The 21,216-nt window shown below is 59.5% G+C and overlaps 1 protein-coding gene and 1 long non-coding RNA gene across 5 annotated transcripts in view; one reads left to right on the forward strand and one right to left on the reverse strand.

Moving 5' to 3' along the window:
• Positions 1 to 21,216, reverse strand: part of CCNY (cyclin Y) — a 119,688-nt gene that overhangs the window by 9,926 nt on the left and 88,546 nt on the right. For all 3 annotated transcript variants that reach the window (XM_051833483.3, XM_017350698.3, XM_070056152.2), the window contains exons 3-7: positions 17,196 to 17,230; positions 7,276 to 7,376; positions 2,707 to 2,742; positions 235 to 292; positions 11 to 130 (exon numbers count right to left, since the gene is read on the reverse strand). In XM_051833483.3, the coding sequence (XP_051689443.1) occupies positions 11 to 130; positions 235 to 292; positions 2,707 to 2,742; positions 7,276 to 7,376; positions 17,196 to 17,230 (350 nt within the window). The remainder of the gene's footprint in view (positions 1 to 10; positions 131 to 234; positions 293 to 2,706; positions 2,743 to 7,275; positions 7,377 to 17,195; positions 17,231 to 21,216) is intronic.
• On the forward strand, positions 2,749 to 12,513 carry LOC108178936 (uncharacterized). Of its 2 annotated transcripts, none has more exons than XR_016219934.1 (2): positions 2,749 to 6,842; positions 8,726 to 12,513. It is a non-coding gene; the product is annotated as an uncharacterized LOC108178936 (long non-coding RNA). The 2 variants fall into 2 exon arrangements; XR_007914475.3 differs by having other exon boundaries at positions 2,749 to 6,428.

The following is a 21,216-nucleotide window of genomic DNA, read 5'->3' on the forward strand; positions in this document are numbered from 1 at the left end:
AGGCACTCACCAGGGTGACGATGGCACACTCCGCCGTCAGCTGGGCAGCACTGAACAGCGTCCGCACGAACCGGTAGATCTGCTTCTGCTCCGGGTTGTGTCGGTCATAGTCGGGCGGCACTTCGGATTTCTGGGGTGGGGAGGAAGGGGTCCCAGGGGACCGGTCACTCAACAGCGGCAAAGGGACAAACCACCGAGAGCCTCACGTGCACGGGGGGGGGGGGGGGGGGTTACCGAGAGAGGGTGAAGGTTTTCATCAAAAATATCCAGGAGCATCCTCCCATCTGAGTCCCTGGAGAGGAAGACAAGGACAGTTTACTTTCTGCAGGAACACGCGGCACCGTGAGTCAAACAGAAACCAAAGCACACGGACACCGACTGCGCGGGGACACGCCGGCGCGACAGGCCGTGTGAGCAGCCGGCGAAGCGAAGGTCGAGCCACGGTTAGCTGGGTTAAGTCACAATCCAGATTTCGGACTTCAGTATGCAAATGAACCCCTTCTCAGCAGGTGACAGAATTTCTTGCACCGTCCTACAGCTGACGGACCTGTGCCACCATCACCACCCTGAACCACAGTCTGCCCGCTTTATGCCAAAACACAAGAGGGAAGGGCTTCACTCCATCATCTCTGCACCTACACAGCAGCCGGCTGGCCCCAGAACACACGTGCACAGAGCCGCTGACTGCGGGGGCCTCCACCTCCACCCGGCTCTCGCCACGCGCGGCTCTGCCATCGCCGGACTGTGTGATCTGAGTTTTGAAGCCCTCTTTGGGTCATGTCCACAGTCAATGCTACGGCCCGAGGCTTAGGGACGCCAGAGGCTGCAGGCTGTCCCTGGGTCACAGACGGTGCTACCGTTTCTGCTTTGTAGATTCACCACAGAAAGCATTAACAAGGCAGCTCATGTTTCGTCCCAACACCTGCACGGCAGGAACTGACTGGAAAGCTCTGGGCACGCACAGCTGAGCTCGCCGTGCAGGGGTGGGCAGGTGGGCCCTGAGAAGCCAGGCAGCACTCTACAGAAATACCTTAAGGCGGAGAGTGCAAGTTTGAAATAGAAACAAGGGTTCAGACCCTGACAAGTCTGGAAAAACCCAGACTCCTCTGAGAACTGGGCTGTTTTCCTTCCTCCCGCTACAGCCGTGGGTACCAGCCGCGTGGCCCCACCTGCTCAGGCTAACAGAGTGCACACCACTCTGCCCCTCCTCCTCCTCCTCTCTGGAGACTGGCAGTCTGTCCACTGACCATGTGGCTCACCAATGGTCACTCTTCCCCCTGGACTTCTCCACTCTGCTCACTCACTGTTGGCCCAGCTCATCACCACTCGTCCAGGACGGCCGCGATCAAAGGGCCGGGTGCGGTCCCAGTCCCCCAGCTAGCTAGCTGCACAAGCCTGGGCACGCTACTGAGGCTCGCTGTGTCTCCATGCTGGGATGACCTCACGGAGCCGCTTTCCAAACTCTAAGCAAAGGCACGTGTGGACCTGGCCGCTGCACAGGAAGCGCGTGATGGAGCCGGCTCCTGTGGCCATCAGCTGTGCCTGCACCAGCCTCCAGGTCCAGGCCCATCTCCAGACGCACACGTGTCCTGCAGGCGCTGGTGCACGGCCAGTCTGAGGGCCGGGCTGGGTTCCACTCATGGAACTGCACGGTCCCTGAAGCCTTAAACGTTTAGAAAGCTGGCGCTGGTGTTCCAGAAAGAGCAAAGGACAAGCTGTACTTTCACGGCTGGCTCATTCTAGGCCAAGGTCTGGGGTCGCGAGGCTATGCCGTTCTAACTTCTTCAATCCAAGAATCACGATCACAGTGCAGAAACAGACCACGGCGCAGACCACCTTCCCCCGCGGCCCCTGCTCTCACTTCACAGACGTCCACGCTGCCCCTGCAGGCACACTGGTGGTGCCGTGTGGGCTCCGAGGGGTCCAGACCCACACCCACCAAGGGGCAGCTCTGCCCGCCCCACTCTGGTTCCCACCACTTGTGTTTATCACGCTCATACGACAACCCTGAATATCCCATCAGTCAACACAACAGGGCTGCAAGAGAGGTGGCTCTGTGCTTAGGAGTGAGGACGATGCCCTGGAGACACGCGAGAAAAGGAAGTCACTAGAGACCAATCTCGTCCATCAGGTGTGGTCAGGGTGGCCCAGTGCTGCAAACGTCTTAAAGACGTTTAAAGAGGACAACTCAGAAACGTGGCTTCTGAAAGATATCTCAGGCACTCCAATCAATGCCCCGCGCCTGAAGCAGAAGTCTTAATGAATGCATTTACATACATGTTTTATGTTGAAATAAGCATTTAAGTTTGCTATTCCCTGAGTTAACTGACCTTTTAAATTAACTGAACCACTGCCAGATACACTTCATATCAACAGTCTACACTGACACCAAATTTCAACCCACTTCAAGCTATGAACATTTCTTAAGCCCGCTGTACGTAACAAATTTTTAAGTGGATATCTTATAGAACACAGAAGGCTTCAACCAACCAGACAGAAAAGAGAGAAGAGGAAGAGTCATTGTCACGGAGAAGCCCGGCTCGACTCAGCTGGCTTCCACCACACACACACACACACACACACACACACACCTGGGAATCCCAGACAATGTGAGTAGAGGACAAACTCAACAGCGGAGGCGAGCGGGACAGCACGGGGAAAACACACGGGAAAAGCACATGGAAGGCAAATGAGGCATCTACGTACCTGTTTTTGATGTGGTAATATATTGCAAGAGCTACACTGTAAAATAAGAGGCAGGATTTCAGTGTTTCAGGATTTCACGTATTCCGAACACAAACACTTAAATCCAGGCAAAAGCCAAACAGTGTCATGTCATTCAGGCGATCGGGGAAACTTACTCTTCAAACCACAGCGCCCGGGGCGCGCCCCAGGAACCCTGCCACGCTCCTAGTGCCTTTAGGAACAAAGCACTCTGTCCCAAGTTCCGCACGGCCCTCACTTGCGCGACGCAGGTGCTGTGTAAAACCCAGGTGGTGGGACCTAGACAGTGTTTGGAGCCTGCCCCTCCCCCCGCCAGTTTCGATCAGCGCTGCCCTGTAGCCACCGCAAGCCTGAGTAGCACCCACCGCACTCCGCTCTGCCTGGGCCTGAGCAAGTCTCCTGGGGTCCACAAAGCTTACCCACTCTCTGCTCGACGGCACCGTGACGTCCACCTGTGGGACCGCTTTCACGTGCTCACCCTACATTCCAGATCTCCATTTAATCAGTGATTACAGCCTCTTCCCTGGTGTTTTTTTTTTTTTTTTAATAAGGCTTTCCTAACGGTGAATACATTGTAATTATTGTAGGCATTCTGGAAAATTCTTACGCATAAAGGAATATAATCCTTCTGCCCAAAGGTAGCATTGTTAGCTGGCGATGTAAGGACACCTATCTAGAACCTATACAATTAAACAAACAGGCTGGCATCCTCTTATCCTTACTGTGTCAGCAGTTTTCTGACCATTAAACCATCCTTCAAAACCACGACTTTAAATGGCTAATTATAATCCATTCCATGGTCACTGAGTGCCTTAACCACTTCTCTAGTGGTGAACTTTCCAGGTGTTCTCTAATATTTATGGAGCACAATTCACACCACAACGGCCGTCTTCACAAATACCCATGCCAGCTACGACCACATTCTTTCCACTGTCCATGTGGGAGTAAGTCCCTGGTGCCGTGCGCCAGGGCCCTCTGCAGACACCATGGCCACGTGCATCCTCAGTGCACCTGTCCCAGCTAACGCTGCTGACACCCACCCAGAATGTGTCACAGGAAAGTTCTCCAAAGGCACAGGCAAATGGGGGCCTTTACTCAAGCAAGCTTCTTAAAGATGTATTGGAAAGGCAGAGGGAGAGAGAGAGATCCATCTATATCCATCTGCCGGTTCACTCCCCAGACGGCCACAGCGGCCGGGCTGCGCCAGACTGAAGCTTCTTCGGGTCTCCCACGTGGGTGGCAGGGCCATAAGCGCTGGGGCCACCTTCTGCTGCCTCCCCAGACACATCAGCATGGACTGGAGCAGACGGGACTTGACCTGCTGCATCGCTGGGGGCGGCTTTACTCGCTGCGCCACCGCAGCGGTCCCGGGACATGGGCTGTCACTCAGGCTGACGGCCACGTGGTTCGTGATTTCCTCGTGAACAGCGTCCTCTAGATCCTTGCACCATCTTTACTCCATCTGAACTCTCCTGAGCTGCTCAGAGCACAGCTGGCCGGCGCTGGCAGGCCGCGGTGCTGTGGCGGTGTCCTCCTCGCCCAGAGCACCCGAGCCGAGGAGGACTCCAGCTGGGCTTGCGAAGGGGCTTCAGGATCGCAGTCAACACTTATCGCCGGGGTTTTACATTGGCATCGTCACTGTAGACATTAGCAGCGCTGGGAGTGAAGACGGTAGATGCGGCTGATCCTACGTCAGGAAGGAGCAGTGGATGCCAGGGATTCTGGTCTGCGTGAGGTCTGTGCCCTCTGGAAGGGAGAAGTTCCTGTGTTCTTTACCTCACGGTCACCTCGCTGGCTGCTTTGCTCGCCTGGTGTGAGGTCTAAAAGGAGCGATCTGGACGATGGGGCTAGTGTAATAATTACGCTCATCTTGGACTGCCCTGCTAGCCCCGGCGAGGGAGCCGGACACAGGACCGTGGGACGGACATCACTGGGCTGACGTCACAGCCCTCGCTTAGGGTTAGTGCGCCCCTCGGGAGCCTCCTCTGTAACACTGGGACGACACAGCCCCCATCACAGAGCTGCTGTGGCCACAGGAAATCAAGCAGAGGAAGCGCCACCCCAGATACAATCGTCCAGGGTGAACAGTTTGTTACTGTCCCTGCCCAGTGACAGATCTGGCTTCTCCAGCCTGGTGCAAACCTTCAAGACCCCCGGTCCCCGTCTCCCTAGCCCAAGGCAGCACTGAATGTGAACATGGCCAAGAGCCACACCCTTGGAAGCAGGAACACCAGCTAAGCACCTGCCACCCCAGCCAGCCAGGCTGCCTTCCTGGGTGCAGACAAGGGGCCGGCCATGTGTCTGTAACTTGGGCAGGCCTCGATTGACAGGGCCCTTGAACTCTAAAAATCAGCTTAGACGTGAGCTGTCTAGAACTTGGAGCAAGGAGACTTGGAGCAAGGAGACTTGGAGCGGTGAAGCCTAATGTATCAGTGACTGCTTGAATCTCAACACTGGATAAGGTCTGGATGCGGCGGCCGCAGAGAGAGCAGAGACGGCTCCGGGAGCTCCCTGCGGGTGGGTGCGGGGTGCTCCGGGGATAAGGTCTGGATGTGGCCGCAGAGAGCAGAGACGGCTCCGGGAGCTCCCTGCGGGTGGGTGCGGGGTGCTCCGGGGATAAGGTCTGGATGTGGCCGCAGAGAGCAGAGACGGCTCCGGGAGCTCCCTGCGGGTGGGTGCGGGGTGCTCCGGGGATAAGGTCTGGATGTGGCCGCAGAGAGCAGAGACGGCTCCGGGAGCTCCCTGCGGGTGGGTGCGGGGTGCTCTGGGCTGGGCAGGCGTCAGGACGCAGCACCTTCCTACTCCTCTGCTCGCCTCCCCTGTCAGGGGACCGCTTTCCTGACACCTCAGAGCCCCGGGCAGTGCACACAAGCCACGACGTCTCCATGGACATCTGGTCTTCGCAGCTGACTCCTCTGATCGGCTCCTGCGGCCTCGGCTTCCTCTTCCTCCACCCGTGAATTCAACTCACAGCTTATTCAGACGTGTCAAGGGGAGCAGGAGGCAGCTGCCCACTTGCACCAGGACCCCCAAGCCTGGCTGCCCACCGGAATCTCCGGGGGAGGGCAGTGACACCACGGGAGGGTTCAGCCGAGGTCTGTGGGGGGACGCCCACCGGCTGTGTGCTCTTAAGCTCCCTGGCGGCTCCCAGGAGCACCCAGGGCTGGCACAGGTGTTTTATGTGGACATATACGTATCTCAGGTGCACCCCGCAGACAGGCCCAGCACCAGGCTCCCAGGAGTGTGTCACACCACTGGCAATTTTAAGCCGCCTAACGGCAAGCTGCTGAGTCAGACCCACCTGACCTTGGCAACCCTGGCGAGCCTCCCTGTCCCCGACACGCAGCGTCCCTCTGCTCCTGCTAGGAGAGGCCCGGAGGCAGGGGACGTCAGTCGCTCTGGGCTAGAGCGGATGTCAGCTCAGCGCCCGGCACCGCTCCGGCCCTTCCACATCTCTGTCCCCATGACGTAATGCAGGAAACATTCCCAGAGGCACTGAGCCTCCCTTCCCGGCAGGAAGCTCCAGCCCAGGCAAGGCCACGCCGCAGCACGGGGGTAGGGTGACACTTCGTCTCCACCCAGACAGGGGACAGCAGGGAGCTGGAGCCCAGCAGGCGGGAGGGAGGCACGCCGTCCTCACGGCAACCTGACGGGCGCTGGTCACGTGGGCTCACACGCCGAGCGGGCTACAGAAGGCTTCTGAGGTAGAAATCTGAACGCTCGCTTCGCAGGATGGCTGCAGGGTGGCTCAGGAGGGGGACCGTCTTCCAAGGCACAGACGTGAACCGTCGGGCGTTCCACTGGAGAGCTCCGGGCCAGACCCCAGCACCCCAGGGTCTCCATGATGGCTGGCAAAGGCGGCAGGGAAACGCGGCCCCCTGCTTGCTCCGGCCCAGCCCCGCACAACCTCCCCAGTGAGAGAGCGCCCAGCTCCAGGCACACACACCGGGGCCCGGGCGCAGCCTCCAGTGTCTGGAAGGGCAAACGCCGGTGGGGCTGTGCCAGGTCGGCTTCAGTGTGCAGTGGGAGGGGGAGAGCATGCGCAGAACCAACAAGCCTCACAGAACCTGCGTTTAAACCTGACTTACGACTCGGGCCTTCTATGCACACAGCATTATGTAAGCATGTTTCGAGCTCCCTGCAATCTAACCACCAAAACCCCTCGCTAAGCAGAAGTCCTGGACTGTTCCCGCTGCCCCTCCCCACCCACCCCTACCCCCCAACCCCACCCCGGCTCGGCTGTTCCCGCTGCCCCTCCCCACCCACCCTCACCCCCACCCACCCTCACCCCCACCCCGGCTCGGCTGTTCCCGCTGTCCCCCCCCCACTCGGCTGTTCCCGTTGCCCCTCCCCACCCCCCGCTCAGCTGTTCCCGCTGCCCCTCCCCCCGCTCCGCTGTTCCCACTGCCCCTCCCCACCCACCCCCACCCCGGCTCGGCTGTTCCCGCTGCCCCTCCCCACCCACCCCCACCCCCACCCCCGCTGCCCCTCCCCACCCCCGGCTCGGCTGTCCGTCAGGTGAAGGGGCAGCAAAGGCGTCCGCATACCCACCATTTAATTGTATACTTGAGGTTCGGTTGACTGACTGTGCTATCGTCTAGGAAAATAGTGGAGCAGGAGCTGTACTTCCTTGCTATTTGTCCTGGAGGGTGCTGGAAGACAGGGGAACAAGACAAGCACAGTCACACAGGGCCCCACGTCCCGTCACCCCCTCTGCTGGGCACCGACCGCAGGCCCCCGCCGACAGGGAACATTCCACTCACAAGAGGGACCCCCGCACATTCGCGTGGCACCGCCCAGCCCCGAGTCTCCTACACCTGGGGGACCCTGCGACACACAGGGCGCACCGTGCACCCCAGGAGGGAGGCCCACGGCTGGCTGGCATCCTGCTCCTGTGCCCTGGGGTCAATCCAGGGGTCTGCCGTGCGCGTGGGCCCCTGGGCTACGGCTCGCCGGGGCCCGGAAAGTGCAGGCGACGCTAAGTTAGACTCTCCGGACGCTCTGGGTTTCAGCAGCTGAAGTCATAGAGAAGGAGAAGAATCTTTGCTTTGTTAGGGACAAAGCAGGTTTGAGAGGAAAACTACCTGACACTTCAGAAACTACGAGCGCTGGGTGACACTAGGTGGTGGGACTGTGCAGGCTGTTGTTTTTAAAGATTTGGTCGTTTATTTGAAAAGCGCACAGAGCGAGACAGAAATAGAGAGAGAGCTATCTGTGGTTCACTCCCCAAATGGCCACAACGGCCAAGTTTGGGCCAGGCTGAACCAGGAGCCTGTAGCTTCGTCCAGGGGGCAGGGCCCCAGGCTGCCTCCCGAGTGGATTAGCAGGGCGCTGACGGGAAGCGGAGCCCATCTGGGGTGCTGGCATCCCAAACAGCGGCTCCACCTGCTGTGTCTGTCAGGAGCCCGCCCCAAGGGCCCAGCCCCGCCTGTTCTCCACGGCCGAGTTTTGTGCTCCTGGAGAACGTTAGCACGGAGCACTCCTCCCGGAAGGGCCAGGAAGGGAGGTGGTGCTGAATTTACACGCCGAGGCCTAGCTGAGCACTAAGCAAAGGTGTGGACGCTGTCACTCACTTCCCACGCGGTGAGCGTTCCGTACCTAAACAATCAGAGGGACACACTGGGGGATCCTGGTTCCCGTTCGGGCATCCGGTTCCTGACAGCGCAGCTAGAGGGCGCTGCACCCCGCAGCCCCCGGCCCGCCTCCCTCCCCAGGCGTGGGTGGGAAGGAACCAGCCAGAGGGAGGAAACGCACACTCCCTTCCCCCTGACGCCGCCTTGTGCTGGGGGCAGGGGCGGGGGGGCAGGGGTTACACCTCGTGGGTTGTAACGTGGCAGGCCGCAGCACTCTCAGGACGCCACTCCAAGACCATCCCTGTCGGTTCTCGGCAGCTCTTATGGCAATCGCATTGCGATCAGGCAGGGCACACTGAAACGCAGAATCTAACAGCCACCAACACGGCGGCAAGCGTTTAGAAGAGCCTCAAATCCTCTCCCCACAGGCGCCCACCTCTCAGCACACGCCATCAACCCGACACCCAGACTGAGAGAGCCTTCCGAGGGTCGGAGACGCCACCTGTGCTTCCCGGGCGGTTTCCACTCTCCCTCTGACCCGGGCCTCAACTGCGAAGGGAACTGCCGGGAACAAAGCTTCCTGGGCCGGGAAGCGAGGCGCGGCAGAGCAGGCGTGCACTTGCCCCCTTGTTGTCTAAGAGGTCACCCCCGGAGCTCATGGACGGCAGGGGGCGCTGCGCTGGATGCCCAGCCCCAGGAGTCAGGATTAACACAAACCAGCCACACCGAGGGGCCTGGCCCGGGGCGCGGCCCAGAACCAAGGGCTGATCTGCCAAGTTCTCAAGGCGAGGCCTCGTCAGCCTCCCGGGCCCACAGGTGTTAAGCTACGGGGATTCTTGGCTGCAGGGATCCGACACCCTGATCACCACCTGGGCGTGAAGCCATCGGGTGGACGTCAGGCCGACCGCGACGGCCGAGCGTCATTCTCTAGATCTAAACCCCAGATCTCCAAGAAGCTCAAGCGACCAGAGAAGCTCCTGGCCTGAGGCTGCTCCCCGTTCTGGGTGTGCGGAGGGAGGGAGGACCACGGTGTACCCAGCAGCCGGGCGCACCTGTGCCGCTGACAGCACAGAGAGCAGTCTGGCTCCTTGATGGCCAGAAGGGGAAGGGAGCCAGCGCCCCTCGGTGATGAGCGCAGGAGTAGGGTGAGGCGCGACCTAAGGAAGGAGGTCTGGCTCGTGCTGCTACTTGGCGAACTACAAGGAGGACGTCACTCACGAAGACCACCTGCCGGTGAGCGCCCTCCTAACAGACAAATGCACGGAGACAGAGTGGCGCAGGACGGGTAGAGAACAGGAGGCGACAGCTCCTGGGCCTGGGCTTCTTCCTGGGGAGACGAGTGTGCTAGCACAGACCCTGGGAGACGAGTGTGTGAGCACAGACCCTGGGAGATGAGTGTGTGCTCACAGACCCTGGGAGACCAGTGTGTGCTCACACAGACCCTGAGAGATGAGTGTGTGCTCACAGACCCTGGGAGACCAGTGTGTGCTCACAGACCCCGGGAGACGAGTGTGTGCTCACAGACCCCGGGAGACGAGTGTGTGCTCACACAGACCCTGGGAGACGAGTGTGTGCTCACACAGACCCTGGGAGACCAGTGTGTGCTCACACAGACCCTGGGAGACCAGTGTGTGCTCACAGACCCTGTGAGACCAGTGTGTGCTCACACAGACCCTGGGAGACCAGTGTGTGCTCACACAGACCCTGGGAGACCAGTGTGTGCTCACAGACCCTGGGAGACCAGTGTGTGCTCATGCAGACCCTGGTGAGGGGCACAGCACTCTGGGAGTGCACCAAACCCACAAAATTTTATGGCATGTAAATTAGATATCAATAAAGTTGTCTTTTAAAAAATATATATGGCAAAAGCCAAAGACCAAAGTCCAGAAACCAAAACCTCACGGGAGACTGGAAGGGGAACCAAGGGTGTCAGGGTTCTGAGTTCTGCAACGTGGTCCCAGCCACCCTGCGGACGGCCTGGATGCAGGGCCACCCCCGTGGCGACTGACCTCAGCCCCCGGGCTGTCTGCTCTAGAAGGAAGCAGGGCTCCTGGAGGAATGGCTGATGCCAAAAAGCGAAGGAGTCCCCAAAACAAACAGAATGAGGGCGTGTCACAGGGCACGGGGCCCCCGAAGTGTGTGACTGGCCAAATCCAGGACAAGGCAAGCATTCAAATGATGGAGAATGGGGGTGAGCTGTGTCTCCCCAAAACAACGGAAGCCGCAGGTGTACACGGAAGATGGATGGACGGACGAAGGCAGCCCTACCCCGCAGGAGAACGGCAACCTACAAGTGTGGGGGAGTGGGGGGCCGAGGGATGGCGACACAGATGGGCTGTGAGGAGCGTGGACAGCACACACTAACTCGGGCTGGGGAGCAGAGCAGCGCATCCACGTGGTCAGACAGCGTCTGCGGCAAAGGACCAGAGGATGGGAGTGCCCGTGCCTGCGTGTGCTTCCCCTCTCTCCCTGTAAACCTCTCACATACATAACCAAGTCAGCAGGAAAGTGTCTGCCCACTCGGTGCTCGCACGGGGGGGAATCCAGACAGCCGCTTCCTGACCATCAGAGTCAACTCCAGCGACCCAGGGCCTCGCCTGCAGGCCCTGGAAGGGCAGGAGCAGGCCCCAGCTGGTTCTGTGGCGAGCGCTCCCTGAGTCCCGTGGGTGAGCCGGGGTGGGGGTGGGGGGTCCTGTTGCAGACACAAATGGCCCCGAGTTCTGCACCAGTGTCTGTGACACGGAAGACAGAGGAAGGCGGGGACCTGCTCCAGACGGCAGGATGCCACGGCGCCCCTAGAGAATGCCAGGGCGGCCCTGGCCTGCAGCCGTGGCAGAGGGCAGGGCCCACGGAGGCCTGTGTCTGGGGTCCCATCACACCGTGAAGGCAGGCCAGCTAGCCAAAAAGAACTCTAACCAATGGAGAATCCCAATTCTGACGACACCGCTGTGGTGACAGAGAACAGCCGTGGCCTCCGGAAATACACAAGGACATGGCGGAGCCACCACCTCCCAGATGAGCCAGGAGAATTAACACAGGCTGCTGGTCAGAGGGTCACAAGAGACAGTGATGGTCACTGGTTTAAAAGCGGTGAGTCTGGGGCCGGCGCTGTAGCACAGCGGGTTAACGCCCTGGCCTGAAGCGCCGGCCTCCTGTATGGGCGCCGGTTCTAGTCCTGGCTGTTCTACTTCTGATCCAGCTCTCTGCGGTGGCCTGGAAAAGCAGTGGAAGATGGCCCAAGTCCTTGGGCCCCTGCACCCACATGGGAGACCTAGAAGAAGCTCCTGGCTCCTGGTTTTGGATCCATGCAGCTCCAGCTGTTGCAGCCATCTGAGGAGTGAACCAGTGGATGGAAGACCTCTCTCTCTGTCTCTACCTCTCTCTGTAACTCTGTCTTTCAAACAAATAAAATAAATCTTAAAAAAAAAAAAAAGCGGTGAGTCTGAGTAAGGAGTAGGTCAGAGTTTTCTGTATTAGTACAACTGCTTTGACAAGTTGAAAGCTTTTCAAAACAAAAAAGCCATGCACACCATGCACACAGACGCTGCCCTGGGAGCCTGGCGCACGGCTCAGCGGGAGAATCTGCTGCTTATGTGTGCATGTGTGTATTTTCCATTTGAAAGGCACAGAGACAGAGAGAGCCACATGGACAAGGACCGATTTCCCACCCTCTGGTTTATTCCCCAAATGCCAGCGACAGCCAGGGGGCTGGCCCAGGCTGAAGCTGGAGCCAGAACTCAAGGTGGGTCTCCCACATGGGTGGCAGGGACCCAAACGCTTGAGCCACCATCTGTGCCTGCCAGGGTGGCATCAGCAGACGCTGGATGGGGAACAAAGCTGGGACCCAAGCCCAGGCACTGGGACACGGGACAGGCATCCCACGTGCCCTCCTAACGGCTGCACCGATGCCCGGCCTCAGGCTGCCTCTTCAAAGGCCTTCCTGAGAAAAGTGCTTACTTCAAACACAAGTCTGTTCCTTGTCAGACTTCACGGCTCCCTCGGTCTACAGCCCCGAGCGAGAGGGAAAAGCTGCAAACCGAGCAACGAAGAAGAGAAAACTAAGAGTGCGCGGTGCAGGGGATGCAGCGCCACACGGCCCTGGGCAGCCAGAGTCAGTGGCACCCGAGCACCGTGAGAAGCGGCAGCAGGGCCAGGGATCTGCGCCGGCCTGTTCAGGGACGACACCCAGAAAGCGTGTGAGGTCGGGCTCCCAGCACAGCAGCCCTCAGAGCGACCCCTCCCGTGGGAGTCGTACCCAGGACCCCCCTCAAAGGCACCAGCGAAGTGGCTCCACCTGTCAGCTGGCCTACGTTGGCATAAACCATTCCACCCTCCCGGGGCCACTCCTGCAGAGGGAGAGGGCAGAGGGAAGGGAGGGAGGCCACAGCCGGTGAGAAAGGGAGAGTCCTCCTCGGAGCTGCCCACTGCACCAGCACGGCTGTGTAGGGGGCATCAGCAGGTCTGGCCATTCCGCAAAAGCGAGGAGGGTGGGGGCTGGGCAGCCAGGAAATAGAGGAGAAGCAATTTAAGTAAAGGGATAAGAGGAGAGGGAATGACCAACTGCAGACCCACGCCTGAGTCTTGCGCACGCCTGCTGCGTCAGCACTGGGTCTCCCGGGGGCAAAGGCAGGGACAGGATTTTTAAAATTGTGGTTTCTGGATCTAGCTCGCTTAACTTCGACTCAGGGCGTCCAGAGAAGAGTGTAACCTGACAGGGCCCGTTCCACAGGAGTTCAAAGCTAAAATGCAGAAATCAGCTCAGAATGACCCCGTGTAAGAACAGACATGGAGCCAGCGGGCTAAGCAGCCCCCGGGACACCGCAACTCAGGCGAGGGCCAAGTCCTGGCTGTCACACTTCCGACCCTGCGTCTGGGAAAGCGGGAAGATGGTCCAGGACTCGGGCCCCTGTCCCCCGTATGGGAGACCACCACGGGGGCCCAGGCTCCTGGCTCAGCTTGCCCAGCCCCCACCACGGCAGCCTTTGGGGGACGTGAACAAGGACATGAAGACGGACTTCTACTCCCTCTCGCCGTGACTCTGCCTTTCAAATAATCAATGACCATCTTACCACGAAGCAGCGAACACCACTCACCAGTGTTCCCAGAGGAGCCGACCACACACACTCCTTGGGAGCAACCCCGGGTCTTAGTAACTGCGATTAAACGGTATCCACGCTGCAGGTACCAGAGAGACTTCCACCAGCGGTGTCACACCCACTTTCAGTCCAGGGCAGTTCCTGCATCGCCCTCCGCTCGTCACCCAGGCCCGGAGGCCAGGAAGTGCCACCCAACCAGGAGACAAGAAAACCCAGAGAGCAAGCTTCCTGGGCCATCGGCGGCTCCCAGGCCAGCCAACAGCATGGCTCCTGCTCACCTGGACAATAACCCTAACTGCTTTACTTCCCCAGAGGTTCTAGAATATTCCCTATGTCGATGTTGATTTTTTTTTTTAAATGAAGATGACACCAAATAACACCTTTCTCATTCCAAAGTGCGTTACAGCAAATCAGATGTGGGGCAGACTGGCCATGCCACTCCTGGCTTTTTTCTGTTTCAATCTTTTTTTGTTTTCTAAGTTCTTAGGACAATCAACTCGTTTTAGGTGCACTCTCGCCGAGAGGCAGAAGAAGGCAGCTGAACGCCAAAGTCCTGAGTCTGGCCTGGTGTCGGGAGGGCCCCACAGGTACTTACCACGGCAAGATTTTCACTTCAATTAAACGATGGGTTGAAATAGCTAATCTTTTTTTTTTATTTTAAAAAAAGCCACAATTAATCCTCCGCCTTGCGGCGCCGGCACACCGGGTTCTAGTCCCAGTCGGGGCGCTGGATTCTGTCCCGGTTGCCCCTCTTCCAGGCCAGCTCTCTGCTGTGGCCAGGGAGTGCAGTGGAGGATGGCCCAAGTGCTTGGGCCCTGCACCCCATGGGAAACCAGGAGAAGCACCTGGCTCCTGCCATCGGATCGGCGCAGTGCGCCGGCAGCAGCGCACCGGCCGCAGCGGCCATTGGAGGGCGAACCAACAGCAAAGGAAGACCTTTCTCTCTGTCTCTCTCTCTCACTGTCCACTCTGCCTGTCAAAAAAAAATAAATAAAATAAAAAAATAAAAAAATTTTAAAAAGCCACAATTTAAATTTTAAATAAAGAGCAAACTCGAAATAAAACCATCACGCAAGCCTTTTAAAAATACCTGTTTCTCTTACGGAACACACTCGATTTTCCTGTAAGAACTAACTGCATCTCACGGCAGCAGCATCTGTACTTCCCCCCCGGCTTCACCTGCTTGCAGACTCCCAGAGCAGGAGGTCCTCGAACCCCCAGGGATCCTTCCAGAAACAGCCTCCCTCCACGGAGCCCCCTCCTCTGCTCTGAGCCAGCTGAGGGCCACGCCCCCTGCCTTCCCCCAGGGGAGTGCACCAGGACAGTCTGCTTCCCACCCTGCTTGGGCTGGAACAGGACAGGGGACGATCGCCCAGGGCCAGCAGCAGGAAGCAGAGCCGAGCGGCACAGCCACACCCACCGCCTTCCTCCTCCCTAAACCACGGCCCCGGTGTGGATTCGCCCAGCAACACGTGTCAGGCCTGCACAAGGGGTTAACTGCCATTCTCAAGTTCAACAGCAAGTTAAACCACAAACTTCATCAGAATCAGATTCAGAAATGAGACCCACAGATGCTACCGCAGAAATCCACGTACAGACATGGTGTCCAGCTTCAGAGAAACCGGCCAAGCCCCCGAGTGGTGGCAGGAACTGGTGCTGTACCTGGGGAGCGTGCAGAACGGGAGCTCGTGGGGGCTCGGGGCCGGGCCTCCTGGGTTCCTTGCCTGGTGCTACCACGCACTTGGAGACTTCCTTAAGCTTCGGGCTCCTCCTCTGCAGAAGGGCAATGAGGAGGGGTCCCGCCCCAAGCAGGGACCCTGTGCTGAGTCCAGCACACGCAGTCATGTGCTCAGGGGACATCACCAAGCCCTACCCGAACCTCTGGCCGGCCTGTTGCCCCTGCAGGAGTACGGCTTGCGTGCTACCTCGGCCGCCTGGCATGGCACGCCCTGCGGCTGGCTTCCCCCAGCCACGCTCACTCTCAGCAAGATCTGTCCACAGACTTCCTAGGATGGTCGTCCGCCACCCAGGAGAAGGGCACTGGAGCAGACCTCCATCGCTCGCTGTACGGCAGGAGACAGGAGGCTACCGGGGCTCTGCAGGTGGGGCGGGGCTACAGACAACACCTGCAGGCAGAACAGGCAATCACACCCCGAGCCCAACAGGTGTTCACCCAGGGCGAGGCAGGCCCACAGACCTCACGGGACACCACGTGTGCAGGGGGAAAGTGGACAGCACACCACGGGACAGACACCATGTGTGCACGGCTGGTCAAACTCTTGCCCTTGTCCTTCTGCACACCAACGGTGAGGGTGGCCCGGCTGTAGATCCAGCACAGCGCCTGGCACATGCGCTACCGGGTGGGGAGTCAGCTAAGGGCCCCCAGCAGCCAAATAAATGGAACCAAAGACTTAGATTGAGCTCTGGCCTTCACATCTCTACACCAAAGCACACGCTCCTTCAAAGAAAAAAATCCCAATAATCAACAAAATACACCCTGGCAATTTTCAATATCTCCTACTGACGACATATGAGGGGCCTTCAAAAAGTCTGTGGAAGAGGACTAAAAAGGTCAGTTTACTTTCTTGAAAGATTTTTGGGGATCCAGGCCAACAAGGCATCTTCCGAAAGCCCATGAAAACGTGCATCATGGAAAGACGCGGTGGCTTTCCGACTGTTCCTGCACCGAGACAGACTCGTGCAATCCTAGTTTCCAAACACTTTTAGAAGGACCCTCACACTGATTCCACAGACCCCTTCCACCCACGCTTCATCGTCCGGGCCGCACACTGCCGTGAAGCGACCTGGCCCCATGGAAGCCGCGAGCACGCACACAGACGCTGCCCACACCTGGAGGTCAAGTACCTGGTAGGGACCCCTCTCTCTAACCGCGTTCTGTCCCTCGCAAAGGGCCAGGGATGCGGCATTATGGCTCTGAATCTCTTCAACATGCGGCTCTAGTGCCAGGTACCCCGAGGCTCACATACGTGATCACATGCAGAGAGAGCATCTACAGGTCCAAAGACCTCGGTCAGGACCAACACAGCCTGGTTTCAGCAGGAGGACGCACACCGCACGCTCATCCCGACCGTTCAGCTGTCCTCACTCCAGACCTCCTGGGGGAGTATTCTTTTCACTGACTTGGGAGCAGAGGAAGGGGCAGCTGTCACCGGGCTGCCGGCAGGGCTCGCCCTGGACCACGGGGCTGGGGAGCCGGAGCCAGCCGGATGCACCTGTCGCTCGAGGAAGTAGGATAAGAGACCTTCCTGGGACGCCTCACACCTGGCCACCAGGTGTATCAGGTCCCGCTCGGGAGGGCTGGGCTTTGCAGAGACCCTTTAAAGTGCTACCAAGTTTATCCACTTTCTTTGAGCACCAACAGCGTGCAGACTCCACTGGGCCTGCAAACAGGCTGAGGAGGGGAGCGTGTACGGAGACTGAGAGCCCTGAGACGTGTGCCTACTCTAGCTCTACGCGTCCATTCCAAGAGGAGAGGCCGAGGGCAGGAAAGGACTGGTGATCTCGGAGTGGCGGCTTCCCTCTGGGCCTGTGTGGTATCCACTGCGACACCGCGCCCGCCGTCTTCCCACAGACAACGGAGACCGGGGCTTCCAGACACACTTCTGGGACGGTGGATAAACACCGAGCGATGGCTGTCCAGTGACGACCCCAACCGAGACCAGGGACACGGCGGCATTCTTCCCGGGGTGGACAAACGCATGGACCACTTGCACCCAGCGCAGACACAGCCACCAAAGCTCATACAGTCATTAGCACGAAACACAGAGACAGCTTCACTTACATGGTTAATGAAGAGACTCTTGCGTTTTTCTCTCACTGTGGAAACAAAAGATGCGACAGAAACGTTATACGCCTGCACGCCAGCCCCGGGCAGGGTGCTGAGCACCGGGCCTCGGGTGGTGGTCCCCCCTCCCACCAGCCAGCACCCCCACCTCGGCACAGCAGCTGGAGCGATCACGTGCGACACAGTCCCACCGGCCGCGTGCGCCTTACCAGGCCTGTGTGCGCGCGACGCTCACGAGGACTATCGAGAAGCAGTACTGCTGGTTTCTAACCCACCCAGCCCTGTGAGTGAAAACTGAACAGGTGGAGTGCTACGACAGGGGGCGGGTGCGACTGAGCTGGGTCCCATCTGCCATGGAAACCGCTCTGCACGCCGGGTGCTGCTGAGCAGGCCAGCTCCTGCCCAGGAGACCCCGGGAGCACCCTGCAGCACCCCCGCCCTCAGCCAGGCTGACCAACCTCACAAAAACCAGCCCCGCTCTGCCTACCCCGAAGGCCTCTCGGCCTGCCGTCTGCCCAGCGGGCCCCGCTCTCAGTGTTGGTCAGAACGGGAGCTCGCAGGCCCAGAGACGTGGACGGGAGACCGGGAGTCCAGAGGAGGCTGTAGGAACTCAGCGTCACTGAAATCCACATGTCTGCCCCAACAGACTCACTTCCGTGGGTGCAGACCAGCGCAGCTTACTGAGCTGATCCTCCCGGGTGTGCAGGAGGCGCCCTCCCAGGTCCCGGGAGCCCGGCGTCCCCGTGGGCGCGACTCCGGGAACCGTCCCCCACGCCCCACGCCCCACCGACCGCCTGCAGTCAGTTCCCAGGTTCACAGGGAAGACCTCTCTGTCCACAGGAGCCCCGCCCTCTCTGGTCTCAAAGACGTTCGAGACACAAAAGCAACACAGCCTGATACCGCTGGGCCCGTCGGAGTGAGGGACAGATGGACGCCTCTGTGGGCCCTGTCCCCGGCCAGGGAGCCGGCACCCCTGGAGTGTGAGCGTGTGGCAGCCACAAAGCACGGCCGGCCACGCACACACCGAGGACGCCACAGGGCCACTCCCGACCTAGCTCTGGGTGAGCATCTGCAGGCGAGCCGCACGGAGAAAAACGAGGGTCCGGCCAGAAGCTCCTGGCACATGTGTACAGGTGTGCACAAGTGTGTGGGGGCGGGTGCACACACACAGCTTTACCTTCATTCAACACCAACATCCTAGGTGTGTGGCCGGGGCGGGGTAAGAGAATGCTTCCGCGGTTGCCCCCCGCTGGCTACAGGGCTGGACACAGAGCCCAGGCTGACGGGGTCCCCACACGCTCGGGACCGACACTCAGCCCCTCCAGAGAAGCCCGGCCGCAGGTCCGTGTAGCAGAGAGGCCCCAGGCCGGCTGACAAGGTCACCCCAAGGCCCGGCGCCGGCTCTGCCTCCCACAGGGAGAAGGCACCCACGCCTCGAGAAAACCAAGATTTCCTCCCAACTCGGGGGAGGGGTTCCAGCACAGAACCTGCCGGAGCTCTGGCTGAAATCCTGCCCGAGAAGGCTTCAAGGCCAGGAGGGCATTCCCACAGCACCGGCTCTTCTCGGTCTCCACCTGCCAGGATCCACGGGAGGGACCAAGCAGGCCATTTCCATAGCCCCAACAGGCTCCAACCGGGGCGGGGCAGGGGGGGGAACTCAGGACCTAAATCTATCAGCCTTGTAGGCAGTCACTGATCTGTTAAAACATCACCCACACAAGGTCCTCTCTCGGAACAGCTCGGCCTGTGCAGTGTGACGGCAGCCCCGAGCGGGCGCGTCACTCTGCGGCACTGACAGGTGACGTCCTGGAGGGCAGGCGCCGTGTGGACAGGTCACCCCGGGCAGCGCTGCCGCTGGCGTCCCTTCTGAGCCCCAGACAGATGCAGGAAGAGTTCCTGAGGTCCACGTTCGGACGGGGTCGCCCCTTCCCCTGGCCACTCTGCCTGGGTGAGGGCACACCCCAGCCATGCCTGGGCTGCTTCTCTCCTGGGAACCTGAGGCGGAGACACACACGTGCGTGATGCTGTCCTGGCTGTACTGGGCGGGCACAGATCTGGCCGCATCCCCACCGTGCGGGACGCAGCGCGGGGGCCACCTGCCAGGCAGGCCCTTGGCTGCCGCCTGGGAACGTGCACTTTGAGACTTCCGGTCTCCCAGCTGACGAGAGCGGCTCTCGGGGCCCCAACAGTGCACGCGGCCATTCACCAGCTCGGAAGTGATACGCCGACTCATGCCTAACATTATTTTAAACCTCAGTCTTTTGGGTCACCAACAACACATCAAATGTGTGGTGTTCCCAGAGTCCCTACACAACCGACTGCACCAGCCGCTGGCGTTTGTAGTGTGCAGGGGAATGGGCAGTGCACTGACGTGGATGTGAGCCTTGTCTTCCCGCGGAGGAGAGCCGCTTCCCTTCACGCAGTCCATGCTCCCTGGCTGGGAGGCTTCGGAACCAGCTACGGCGGGGGCCCACGGGGACTTCAGCAGTAACTGCTGGAGGCTTCACAGAGCGGCAGCCAATGTCTTCACTGGATACAGCGGGCAGTGGGGCACACAGGGTGTTGCAGTTGATTTCTCAACAATGTTGCTGTGGATTCCTTTCTGAGAGGAGCAGCATGGTGGGGGCAAGAGGCGCGGAGTCACCACACAGACCCCGGGAGTCGGGTGAAAGCAGGCTTGAGGCCAGCAGCTGGCAGACTCGTTTATTTCAGTTGGTACAACATCTTATATAGCCAAGACCAGCCAATCTGGTCAAGGGGCGGTCTATGCCCCAACCAATCACAGTCTGTTGCCAGGCAGTTTCCAAATCCATCCAATCACAGCCTGCCAGGCAGTTTCCAATCCATCCAATCACAGCTTGTTGCCAGGCAGGCTCCGTTGCCAGGTGGGTTTCAAAGCCATTCCTGAGTAACTGATGCTCGCTTGCCAGTGGCCACCTTGGCATGTCCTTCTCATTCCACCACAACAGGGCAGGGTTCGCAAACCAGAGGGAGACCCCCGCGAGCCGTGGATCCTTGGCTCCCTGCTCCCGCTGCCGGGGGTGGGCTGGCCGGCCACAGAGGCAGGCGGCCTCCACTCCTCCAGCGCCAGCTGGGGAATTCCGTGTGGAGACGGGCACGGACTGCTGAGAAGGCAGGGCCCACAGAGAGCACAGAAATCAGGCTCACAAGCAGACGTCATGTTTCCCTTTCTCCTTCCCTGTGGGTGGCACAGACTGGGCTCTGAACAATCCAAGTCCAATTCCCGTTTTTCTTTGACTGAAGAGAGCACCCGGGATTCCCAGCAGCTTCAGTAATTCCACGGATTCACAGCGCTGAGTCCCTGGGCAGCCCCGCCTTGCGGAGCTCAGAACTCTGAGTGCGCGCCCCACGCTCCCACGCCCGGCTCCGGCTTCCTGGTGGGGTCGCTCCCCGGGCGCCCTGCCGTGCGCAGGAAAGGAGCTGAGTTGTCCCGGGCCTGTGTTTATTTCTAAAGCCCGGCACAGGGGAACAGGACGTCCTGTGCACCCAGAAGGAAACCTAGACGTGCAAGGTGCACTAAGAACACAGCCAGGGGAAGGGAGGGGTGCCAAGACGCCGGGGCGGGGGCAGACACAGGCAGGAGAGGAGAATGCAGGGGGAGAACGGGAGGCGGAGGCAGGGAGAGGCTCCCACGGAGGACTGGTGCAGAGCCAGCCGGCCGCCGCGGAGGCTTCCTGTCTCCCGGGCAGAAGGGCTCCTTCCGGAGCAAGGGAACTGTGTAAGTGGGATCTCCTACAGCTTCTCTCCTGATACAGAAGCAGTGACTGTCTACTGTAGAAAGTTTGGACGGCACAGCGCCATAGGAGAAAGAAAACGCAACCACAAAAAAGTAAAACTTGGAAGATATAGAGACAGACACAGATCTATCTCTATCGCTCTATCGCTCTATCGACATAATCCATCCACTGAGAGGCAGCCACTACCACTATATGGCGCGGATCCTTCTCGGCTCCTCTCCGTGTATCCGCACACGGCTTTGATGTGCACTTCTGCGGGT

This window comes from Oryctolagus cuniculus, chromosome 13 (genome assembly GCF_051225735.1).
Source record: "Oryctolagus cuniculus isolate XC-2025 breed Fujian yellow rabbit chromosome 13, ASM5122573v1, whole genome shotgun sequence".
In the NCBI taxonomy this organism is placed as follows: domain Eukaryota; kingdom Metazoa; phylum Chordata; class Mammalia; order Lagomorpha; family Leporidae; genus Oryctolagus; species Oryctolagus cuniculus.